The 12,802-nt window shown below is 32.7% G+C and overlaps 2 protein-coding genes across 2 annotated transcripts; both read left to right on the top strand.

Moving 5' to 3' along the window:
* The first annotated feature begins 140 nt into the window (after positions 1 to 140).
* On the top strand, positions 141 to 2,193 carry LOC123692906 (NADH-cytochrome b5 reductase-like). The gene has a single exon (XM_045637770.1). The coding sequence runs from the start codon at positions 433 to 435 to the stop codon at positions 1,312 to 1,314; it is 882 nt and encodes a 293-aa protein (XP_045493726.1). The 5' UTR covers positions 141 to 432; the 3' UTR covers positions 1,315 to 2,193.
* A 2,692-nt stretch (positions 2,194 to 4,885) lies between these two features.
* On the top strand, positions 4,886 to 12,045 carry LOC123692908 (novel acetylcholine receptor chaperone). The gene is made up of 4 exons (XM_045637772.1): positions 4,886 to 5,223; positions 7,925 to 8,063; positions 9,110 to 9,254; positions 11,506 to 12,045. The coding sequence occupies exons 1-4, from the start codon at positions 5,113 to 5,115 to the stop codon at positions 11,579 to 11,581; spliced, it is 471 nt and encodes a 156-aa protein (XP_045493728.1). The 5' UTR covers positions 4,886 to 5,112; the 3' UTR covers positions 11,582 to 12,045.
* Positions 12,046 to 12,802: the final 757 nt, after the last annotated feature.

Genomic DNA, 12,802 nt, shown 5'->3' with positions numbered 1-12,802 from the left:
AAAATATTTTCGTTTTTGACAGTCAGGTATGCCAACATAACGGCAGGGGAACTCTTTCGTGAAACACACTCTAACTAATAAAAAAATGTCAAATGTCATTCATATTTCATTGTCATATTTGTCATTTGTATTTTGTTGTTTGTTGTGACTAGAAATAGCTGGAAATAGCTACGAGAAATAGGTAGAAAAAGAAAATAGAGAATAATTTTAAATTCGCAACTGTGATTCGCAAATCATAGTATAATACAATATTCATGTTATAAGTATTCATGTAGTATTCATACAATTCAGCAGTAGGTGATACTTTACGAGGTTATGACTAAAATAATGTTTTCTACGTAAGGTACACATACAAATTAATAAACATATTCTAAGATTTTTTATAGGGATTAACAATAATCATCATTATTGGTACCTAATTATTGAGCGATCATGATACCACCAGTTGAACCAAGTAAAGAAGATTGTTGCAATAGTGGTTGTAATCCTTGTATTTTTGATATATATGAAAAGCAGTTGAAATTATACGAAAAGTTAAAAGATAGCAATAAAAATGTTGAAAAGGAAAATGACAATGGTATTTTACAGCTGGAGTATACAGTATTTGTTGTTACTGAAATTTTTAATGTATGCACTTCACACAAGATAATAAAATTCAAACGAAAAGTAGATGGTCATAGAGTCTGGTGGAAGCCTGGTGATCATTTTTTCGTTTTATACAAATCAAAGAGTATGAAGTGCTCACGAGCATACACTCCAATAAAATTAAAGCAACAAGAGTTTAACAATTTTGATTTCTCTATTATTGTCAAGAAATATTCCAATGGCTTAGTATCCAATTATTTATTTAATTTAGTGGAGGGAGATTTAACATATTGGAGAGGACCTTGTGATTCTTATGAAGTTACACCAAATAAGTATAATAATATAATTATGGTAGCACAAGGGACAGGCATTGCACCTTTTATGTCTATAATAGAAAGCATTTTACTGAATGAAGATGATCTAACTAAAATTATTTTATACTTCTGCTGTCAATCTATGGAAACAATTTTATTCAGAGAGGAATTATATGCATATAAATCTTATTGGAATTTTAAATACGAAGTTTACTTGAGTCAATGCTTGTTGGAAGTTGATATGAAATATGAAGAACCTATTATAAACAGACGTCTTAACTTTGAAGATATAAAACAATTCCCTCAAATAAACAAAAATCAATATTTGGTCTGTGGATCTAGTGCTTTTATGGAACACTTTAGAAGTCAATTTTTGTTGCAAAATGTACCCTCTGAAAACATAAAATTGTTTTGAGTACATGTAAAATAAAGTGGAGTCAATCCTTTCAATAAACTTGATGTATATTTATAATCAACAACCAACTACAGATAAAGAAAGTTTGAGAAAAACTTCACTGGCAAAATAATATTTAGAAAAATATAGAAGATTTTTAGAGGTTCAATGGGTTGGCAAATGCTCTAGGTCCAAATAATGTACTTCAAGTATATATCAACAGAACATTGGCATAAAATAGACATTGATTTTGGACACTGGATGAATCATTGCAGAATATATTATGAAAATTACCTTTTTTTTAAATGTAATGTTGCTTAACTGTGGACTTCATATGTGACTAAATGCATTGAGAAACCTGCACCCTCTTCGAGACTAAACAGTCGGAACAAAAATACCTGTGTACTTACACAGTTTGTGATGTATAATGTACAATCCTGCATTGGTATGCTGGCCAAGTTTTGAACTATCAAAAATAATAAATTTTCGAAACATTTATTACTGATACTTGTACAGTTTTTTAATTTTAATTCTTTTCCTTTTTTTCGAGAGTTAAAAAATACATTTAATATAATTTGGTAACTTAATAAATCTGTTCTGAGTCTTGACCATCTTTGTATATCAGTGATCAGTCTAATGCTTTACCTACTCAATTAAGTGAAAAAGAATGTTTAAATCCCATCGTCCACCACGGCATAAGAAAATAGTTTGAATGCCAGCTAGTAAATTGTACTAATAAATGTCGCAGGCAAATTATATTATAACGCCGTTTAGAAACGCTCGACATAGGGTAATTGCGCCAGTTCGCGTCCACTTAGTGCAGTTGGAATGTTTGAAGGAGAAAATAAAAATGTTCCAGAACAAATTTCAACGCAAAATTTATGAAACGTGTTCATTACATAGTCTATTTTAAGATTTACTTTCAATTGTGTTGGAAATATCATGTGGTTTTATTTTATCTAGACAAATAGCAGAATTAGGCGTTTTACCCAGTTCGCGTCCAAAAATTCCAGTTTGCGTCCACCCGTGGACCAGTTCGCGTCCACCAGCTTAGAAAAGGAATTATGAGTGTATTGGGTAATATTTTGTCAGATAAATGCAAATAAAAATTAGATTTTAATAAATTATTTATTTACGAATATAGTTATTTAATAAAAACCGGCCAAATGCGAGTGGGACTCGCACACCGAGGGTTCCGTATTAACCTGTTTTTTTTTCATATGTTTTAAATGTAAATGATTCTTTTTAACATTAGAAGATATCCGCAAAATGGACGCGAATAGGCATGTGGACGCGAACAGGCGCAATGACCCTAATATGTTCATGTTCTTTTTCAACTACATAGAAACAGGAACTCCGTAAATCCTCACTATATTACAAAAAAATGCATTTGTAAACGGTGAATTAATACAAAACGCCTGCGACCTAAAACAATTAGCAGCAGCTACAATATCCGTCGTGTTGTCAAGAAAGAGAAAGACTAATACCACAACTAATACTAACCTAGGACGAAAAATTGGTTACCTACTAAATAAACAAAATCTTTCGATTTTAGTTTTCGAACGACTTACCGGCCATGCTGGCCTATAAGTGTTGAACATCTATAATATAAAAATGAATCGCAAAATGTGTTGGTAAGCGCAACTCGAGAACAACTGAACCGATTTCGTTAATTCTTTTTTTATTACATTTCTTGAAGTACGAGGATGGTTCTTAATTTCTTATGGAGAGAAAACGTAAAAATGTACCACGGGCGAAGCCGGGGCGGACCGCTAGTTAATAATAAACCAATTCAAGTATAAACTTCCTCGAATATTTATATTTGTAGGTCATTCATTTTGGTGATTTTGACAGTCATGTGCAAACTAATTTTGTGTTGTGTAGACCGCCCATAATTTGTCAATAATGCCTGTTTTCCAATTACAGAGCATAATGCGACTCAGTGCCGCACAATGCCGAATTATGCTGATGCTTAATTGGAACGTGAAATGCACCAGCAGGTTGCGCTAAGTTCAGTGTTGAAAAAAAAATATTCATAGAGTTAGAAATAACCTCATTAATGTGTAAATAAAGTGGTATACATAATAATTGGTTGAAAACTATTTACGGTTACTTTAAGTATAATTTGGATTTTGATTATTTCACTATCATTTTTTTCAATGTTTGTACCTTCATCCATACTTATATTTATTTTTTTAACACAATTTGAATTAACTTTGATTATTTCGAAAAAACTACAATGAAACGAAAGCTTTAAATTATTTTCCAACAATTAATGATAAATCGATTGCACGCATCAATTCATGCGCATTACTTTTAAAAGTGCTCGATTGTGCGAAGCGTTGCTGTAGTTGAAACATTCAACGTTAAGCATTATGCCGCATAATGCGCTCTAGTGCTGTAATTGGAAAACGGGGAATATTTTCAAACCAAATGACTCGTATCTAAACCGCAAAATTATCTGATTAAACCACAGAATAAACGTCGTATTCACGGTCCATCTTGACGTACGTCCCGCCAAGGTCATACACGATGCACGACGCAAAACGACCGTGAATAGTCTTGACGTACGTCAATAATTATTATTATTACGTTGCTGGATGTGCACGACGAATTTTTCGTCCAGCGAGCATCCCCACCACCGCGAACGTCGTGCAAGCGCATCGTGCATCGTGCATGCTTGATCGTGAATAGGCTTGCTGTACAGCAGATCAGTGTTGCCAACAGAAATTAATGTAAATACTTGGAAACGTGGCCTATTGATATGATTTTTTTGTGATAACTTAGTAGTTAGTTTAGTTTTGTGATAACGTAGTGAGTACATGAGCAAGCAAGAAACAGTTATTTTATATTTTTATGTACACAGGAAATACCCAATTATCATTACTTTTGGATCAACCTAGTACACATGGACAGTTTATATTCAGAAGTTATTATTTTAAAAGAACTCCAAGGCGAATTGTTGAATAACAAAGATTTTATGCAAAAGTCCACTGCAGAAAAATGGCAATTTATTTTAAAAAAATGTCCTAACAAATTTGTTTGTTTAAAAAAAATGATTAGCTATATTATACTCTCTGTTCCCGCCACTTCAGCATTTACTGAAATAGTCTTTTCGGTCATGAATGTGAAGTGGCGTGAAGAGAGAAACCGAGCTTCATTAAAAATTAATTAAAAATGAGCTCTTGAAATAAATTTAGATTTGGAATGTTTGGATTCATATAATTCATTTAAAAATAATGAAAAATTCTTAGGTACTGCAAAAAGTACAAAAAAACACATTTTTAAAAATATTTATTTACTCTTTATACATCCAGCACAGTGGATTTCTGGTGGTTTCAGAGGTCTCTTCTGGTGGGTAGCTTGATACTTCGGTGGCAACACTGGCAGCCTTGAGCTGACGTACAGCGGGGATGGACCGTGAATATGCGTCGTGCATCGTGTATGACCTTGGCGGGACGTACGTCAAGATGGACCGTGAATAAGACGCTTTAGACTCAGTATCCGTGACATAAAATTGAATGGCGTTTAAAAAAAAAAGTATGGATTTTTTTCGCGCCGGCGCGAATCGCATTCGTCTGAGTACAGATTCTCTGAAAATGATATTTTCTATGATAATAAATGATAGCATTCATTTTGTGAAAGTTTTTTTTTAAATTGCCATAAGAATTAACACTCTAATTTAATTTAATATTCAATATACTTGAAATATTATTGTGTTTATACTGTATGGACTTGTTCTAGTGCTAGTGAAGTGAACGATTACCTACGATATTTGATTATCGAATCTGAAAATTTATAAATATAAAAAAAATAAAAATGGGTTCGATTGTTCTTAAAAGTTTATCCATCCTTTTGGGTCTATTTTTTATTTTCATGGGGACCACCAAAATAACTCCAATGATATCTAAAGAGCTACACAAAGAATTGGTAAGAGAATTATTATTTCTAAATACATTTTTTGATAAAAATTTTCTTCAAGAAATATGTAAAGGTCGCTAGGTGCATTACATTTTTGTTTCGAAGCGATGTTCCTCGCTATTTTGGTATTTGGCTTGCCGCCTAATAACACGGTGGAGCTGTCTGGTGACAGACCGATTCGAAGGCGCCGTATCTTATTGTGTTTATATACTCAATAATATAATGTTTATTTCTCTCCTCTATTTTAAAGAGAAGATGTTATTCATTTAAATGCTAGCATTATGAAGCGTATCTTGCAGGCGCAGACCTCATCACCATCATTTTACATTATTGAATTATTTCCACAAAAATTTTGACTTGGGATTCAATTTCAAATAATAAAAGAATCATCAAAATTGGAATTGAAGTAAAAAAAAAACTTATTAAGAACGTCCTCCTATTTTGGAGTCTGATGAAAAAGCAAAACTATTATCACTAGATACATAATATTATATCATACTAGATAAAAAAACAAAGTTCAATTTTCTCTGTCCCTATAATATCTCTATGCATACCTACTTAAATCTTTAAAACTACGCAACGGATTTTGATCAATGATATTATATATATAGAAACAAGAGGTAGATACGTTACCAACGCACCAAAACGTAAACCGTGAATTGGTCCTAATTGGGACCAGTGGAATCAGTCAGATTGTGACTTGTGACAGCGAACGCACATGCTGATATAAACGTTAAAATTATCAATAATGCCTTCTTGTGTGTTCAGAAAGTGCACAAATTACGATAATAAAATATAGAAAGATAGAGGGATATCATATCACAGGTAAATGTATTAAAATATTATAATTTTAGAGCAAAAATAACAATTTGCAATTATTAATGAATGACACTTGCTTGACACTTGTATTGAAATAATGAAAGGGATAAAACATTGCTTCAATCACTAGTGTGACAAAGCTAGCGCACACTGTGTTCAAAGATTATCATGTAGATACGATTATTGAAAATAGAACGGTTATTTTATTAATTTCGATTTGGGTAAATACTTGATTATTTTTATATTTAAATCCACACAGTGCATGTAATTAACAAATATATCTATTTATTATATACAATGAAATCGTGATGGCAAAAATGTTTGTTTGCAAAAATGATGTTGAATATACGTATACATTAAAGAAAAGATTATCGCTACTGACGAAAAATGCTATTTGCTTTTCTGTAAATAGCTATTGAACATAAATTTTATTTGTGTTTTAGATAAAAAAGGCTTATACTTCATCCTTTCTTTTATTTCATACTTTTTTTCATCTAGGCACCACTATTATTATATCCTACAAGTTGGAGTGATGACCTTGTACGGGTTCCGGGAACTGCCTTGAAACGAATAGCGTAAGATCGGTCCGTATGGAGTTCTATAAGGAGGACTATGCTCAGCAGTGGGTGTTTATCGGGTGAAATGATGATGACCGAAAACGAACACCACAGCTAGTAATAAATGCTTAATACAGTTATATCTCCAAAAAAGTTTTTTTCATTTTAATAAAACTTCATAATAATAATTAAATAGTAACTGAAATTGTCACATTTGTTTACGTGTGCAGGAAACGAAACATCTGTAACATTGAACCTTCTGTGTCGTTAGTCTATGCCAATTGCCATGGCAACTATTTGTTTATTTATATTTAATTGGAGAATTCTTATGACTTTTGCTTACACCTGCGCGGAAGTGACAAACTATCTTTGTCTTTTTTGTTTATATCATTTTATTATAGCCATCTCTCTTATACAGTCTGTCAATGTAATAAATTAAGTAAAATGAAACTTGTATTTGTGTGTGCCTGACACTGCATATGAAGCATTTTTTTTGGATATATTGTAAGGCCGCGTTTCCACCTGCAAGAAAACTTCCGCGAGAAGTGTCCGACAGTCTGTCTGACAGCAACTTGCAAGTCTACTTGCAGGTGGAAACGCCGAGTTTACACATGCAAGCTGCTGTCAGACAGACTGTCGGACAGTTCTTGCAGAAGTTTACTTGCAGGTGGAAACGGGGTCTTAGTATATAACGTATCTATACATAAAATATCATTGATTTTGATGCGGTTTTTTACTGATAGAGTGATTCTTGAGGAAGGTTTTAGTATGTAAGTATTTCATTTATTGGGTTTAGACAAATAAATCTAGAAGCAGTCAATTACCATGTTCCAATTTCTTACACAAATTAAGACGGATATTCTAGGATGAAACACGTCGAAATAACTATTCATTTTCGGTTCATAAAAGTGAAATGTAAACATGTGTTAAACGATATTTGAATGTCTATGTAGGTAATTGTTGAAAAAAATAATGTAAATAAAATAAACTTCGTAACTGAATTTTATCACTGTAATAACGAACAGTCTACTTTGTTATGTAGGTACTTACCTAGTCTTCTAGAATCGGTTTTAATTGTATGGAAGGTTGCCACCAACATCTATTTACACCTGCTTGAATAAATCAAATATTTCGTTAGTTAATCACATTATTAACAACAATGTTCATTTGTTATTATATGATAATAAATATATTAATCGACGAACGTCAAGCATTGAAAAATGATCACAGTAAATATAATTTGCTAAACAGTCTATATATATTTCCACTTTATAAGTCAGTTTAAAGAAAATCTGTAGGTATACAGCTTGTATACAGTATGTTTCTTTTTGCAGAGAAAAGAGTATGTGAGATACGCAAAAGTATTTCCATTAACTGAAATGCTGGACTTCAAAGTGCCATCGAAATGGTACAGACGGACGATCGGAGGCTGCGAAATTCTCTTCGGCTTGGCTCTTGCTCTTATTCCACACCGTGAGTATGTCCTAAATAGGATCACGTAATTCTAGGGCTCCTGTGAAATTATATATTATTCTGTAATAACACGCTGTTGAGACTATTTTCTGTATTACCGTACCTAGGTACTATCCTTCATCTACATATCTGTTAGTAAACTTATTTAATTTTAAAAACATTCATATTACATGAATGAAAGGCATGGGAGCATTGAAGCGTTTGAATTCGAAAATAATAGCTCTTAAATGATTGCTTTAGTAGGTACCTACTTTAAACTTCAAAGATTACGTGAATAGACTTCGTGGTCATAAACTCCTATAAATTGGATGTAGATAATGTGTTCAGTTTTAAAACTTCATTTGAGAATTGACAAATGTAGAAGGTATCTGGATTTTAATTCTTTCCTGAGTTTCTTGTTATACGTAACATTTTTTCTTAATTTCCCAGTATGATGGAAAGTATATAAGCGTGCGGTCATTGTACAATATTAGACTTACTATATTTTTATTCTTTCCAATTGTAACTGTAACCAGTTAATTTTTCAACCATTCAAACAAACAAAACGCTCTATTTCATAAAACCTGTCCTACTTGTATTATAAGTTTGTGAGTATGGTTAGATGGACGTTTGTTATTCTTTCCCGTAACTCTGAACCGATTACAATGCAATTTTCTATGGTAGCTGCTAAGTCCAGAATAAAACTTTTTATCCCGAAAATCCCACAGGGACGGGAACTATGCGGGTTATCCTTTAAAAACGCGGACGAAAATGTCTTCATACAAGTGATAACTGCGTTAAAAACAACCGACTTCAAACTTGCACTTGCAACATTTACAAATACAGAAAAAAATGCTCATAAAATAAAAACTACTGGGCCTATCGGAATAAAATTGTTATGGGACAAATTCGACACCATCCCGCATCGAACAAAAAAAGAATCTCATAAATCGGTTCAGAAACCACGGAGTAATCGGTGTACATACATAAAAAAAAACATACCGGCCGAATTGATAACCTCCTCCTTTTTTTTGAAGTCGGTTAAAAACCAGTCCCCTCTATTACAGAGAGGATAAAGAACGCAGCGAACATAGGCCTCATCCTGCTGATGGTGCTGGCCGCGTACTCGCACATTGCGATCAGCGACCCGTTCGACCGGTGCGCGCCCACGCTCGTGTTCTTCTTCATGCTGTGTGGACGGCTTGTTGTTTGGTAATGTTATTGAATATAACTTTAAAAAATGTATTTTCAGATATGGAGGTAACTTCTGCAAAAAGATCTACGCTTCAAATAATTAATGTTGTAAATAAGGAACAAGCACACGTGTCAGAAGTGAAACTTCTTTGACAAGATTCAAAGATACCAAAATCGTTGCCTTTTTCCATGACGTGACGGTATAGCCATGAAATTTTGCTCCCAACGCGCCTAAAGAAGTTTCACTTCAAAAATGTACTTTCAGAAATGGAGATGAGGTCTCTAAAAATATATCTGCTTAAAAAATATTTATTGTTCGGTATAATTTCAAAGCATACATACCTACAATTTATAATTTTTAAGGTATTAAGTATCTATTACTTGAAATATCTGAGTTAGTCCATTATAAAAACACTGTTATAGATTCGCAAGTAACAATAAATTCATAATTTAAATCTCTATAGGTTTTTAAACGATGTGTAATGATTTAAAATAACTATTTGTGTATATGTATACTCCCACTCTGTCCTATGCCGAATAACAATTTAAACAAGTGTCATTCAATCCAGCAACACGCCACAGCTTGTGTGAGCTTGAAAAAATAAATTCAGTTATCCAAACAAAATATTATACGTAAAGGGTAACCATTTAACATTTGATGTGATATAAAATATTTAGCGATCATCATATTTCGAATAGTACAGTGGGTATCTGACGTCACTGCATACATGTTTCAGTTTAGGGGACATTAGGTACAGGAGCATACTTCATGCCATATTAAAATATCGCTCAAACCATATGATCCATCCGAAACGACATTCGTTTCATCTCCGTAACGGCCACTAAAAGTTTTATCAGCGAATAGAGATAGTCAATAATAATTTTTCTATTTTCGATACGTGCGTCAATATAAAGCATGTGTGTGAATATGATAATGCCGCACCTTGACCAATTTTTACATGATATAAACATGGGTTAGTGAATAAAATTAGTTCTATCACACCCGCGTGGGGCTGGCGTGTGGCCAGAGATTCCGCTATGACGAATCGCCTGTCGTGGGCATAATGAATTCGAACCAATGGCAATAAATGTTTAATCATTTTTAGATATTTGAATGCGGTCGCTATTATGCTGCTGGTAGTATGGTTATGTTATATCATGTCCGTAATGGCTCATCTGTATTTTTAATCTATAAGTACCTGAGTGTAGCTACTGTGGTAGCTACAGAATTTAAAAAGTTTAATATACCCTATATACAGTAGGATCACATTTGATATAATTATGATACCTGACTTTTATGTTTATTTTTGTCCTGTAGGTATGGTTTAACCTGTATTATGTACTTAGGTAAAAATAATCATCGTACGCTGCCAAAAAAAAAAAGATTGCAGACTAATCGCCAAACTTGTAGATACCATTTTATATAATTTTTTTAAAGTTATATTATCTTTCTTTGCAAAACTTGAAGGCCATAATGCCTATACGGGTACGCAATATGGCCAGCGCCAGCCATAGATAGATAATCTAAACAATGAATGCGAAATTTTCTTTTAATATGAAAACATGAATTCCCAGACACGATTAATTTGTTTCAAAAGCATATAAATAGAAAGCCATTAACCGGTCTTTAAAATCTAATTAGCTCAATAACAGCAGCTGGTGCGATCTCACACTAATAACGAATTAATCCCGTTTCAACACAATCCTACAGAGAAAATTAGTTAGGTCATGTAAAATATATTAGATAACTATCTATTTGATCATTACATACGTTATTAAATAACAAATCTAAGTAACAAATCTATTTGATCACTTCATCATTTTTTTTTATTTTTTTTATTAACAGTAGGCAGAGGTTTGGCCACAATCCCACCTGATGGGCGGCGATGTGGCCTACTTGGTTGCACGTCTGCTTAGCAGAGCTAGCTTTGAAGAGGTCCAAGTTGTATTGTTTAGGAAAAATTGTGTTAGGGAGTGAATTCCATTGTTTAGCTGTTTTTATGATGAAGGAAGACTCGAATTACATTACACGACACGACATTCCATGCGTTATTACTGAAAATTGCGTAGATATACGTAGTTCGTCAAAAAGGCCCGTCTCATGTGCATAATTGAGTACCTATTTATTAAGTTAACAAAACCTCTAGGAATGCTATGTAAGGAAAACTGCAATTTAAATTCTCTATTCTAATGTAATAAAAAACATCTATATCAAAATATAACTTGTGTATTCCGATAAACAGGATGTTCAATAAGTTTCTCGTTACAGGTACCAAACGCATCGCCGTGAAATGCTGGAAAAGATGGCCGCTGCTCAAAACGGGAACGGTCTAAAGCGAGATTGATATTATTATTTTGTTGTAGAATACATGTAATTATGTTTAATTTATTTTTTTCGATACGCACTTTTGATACCAACTACCAACGAAAAATCCGAAATCCAATTTGAATTAGGTGTTGTAAGTTTTGGTTGCAGTTTGTTTTAATATGCACTGTGATTATGATCTAGTCTACACGATATTATTTACAATTAAAGTAAGTACCTACTCTATTTTCCTGAATGAAATCCTCATAATTTAATGTTTAGAGCGATATAAATTCATTGCATTATTTTTATTACCTCTACATGCGAAGTTTATGACGTTAAATACTATTCTTAAAATCTTAACTTTTCTTAAATTTAGTAAGTACCTACTGATTTATGAGCGATGTCTTATGCGGGAAATAATAAATCCAATTATAATTAGAGACGACATGGTGGAGTTATTCGTACTAGAACAGTTAAGGAATTAGAAATTTAAGATATATTTGCGACTGTATCACATAAAGTCCAAAATATACTAGAATGTATCAAGTATGTTATTCCCGATAGGATTCATAATTATTATGCCTTTTTATAACGACCACTTTATAAGATACTCATGCGTACAATATGATAAATGATAGGTATATTATCATGTACGTATTTAATAGGTGTATTTTCGTCAAAACTCTGACATCGTAATAATAATTAGGTATTACTAGTGACAAGAAACGTTACTTAAAAATAACTTCTTTTTTATATCGGAATCAGCGAATGCCCATTCATAATTGTGTAGAGGATAATTTAAACCTGCTTACCAGGATAATGTGAAACCATGTAATAAAATATTGGCAATGAATTGTAATGTGTAAAAGTGATATTAATTTAAGTGTGTGTGGTGTATTTATTTGTATGGGAGTAGATTGAGTGTGTTGTAGGTTATATTAACTGCCACTATACATAGATATAATATAACTTGCACTTAGGAGATAATAATAAGGACATTTCTCGTTGTGAATATGATTTGCTCAATAATTGTGTAGCACGAATGAAGTTTTCATAGCCTTGTTTATAAAGAACTATTTTATTCGGTCAATTTTTTGTTTACAGATTAAAGGAATTGATTTACAGCTAGTTCACACAGAAATGTTTATACTATCGCATCGTTTCTATTTCGGTGGTGACTTCAAATACAAGTCGGTATTCCCGGTTCATTTAACCTCCTGGAGCCTACGGTCATATATATATTACATAAACAATAAAA

The sequence above is a fragment of the Colias croceus genome, chromosome 6 (genome assembly GCF_905220415.1).
Source record: "Colias croceus chromosome 6, ilColCroc2.1".
NCBI classification, from domain to species: Eukaryota; Metazoa; Arthropoda; class Insecta; order Lepidoptera; family Pieridae; genus Colias; species Colias croceus.
The sequence above is the reverse complement of the archived record's forward strand: the minus strand, read 5'-3'. Positions and strand labels throughout refer to the sequence as shown.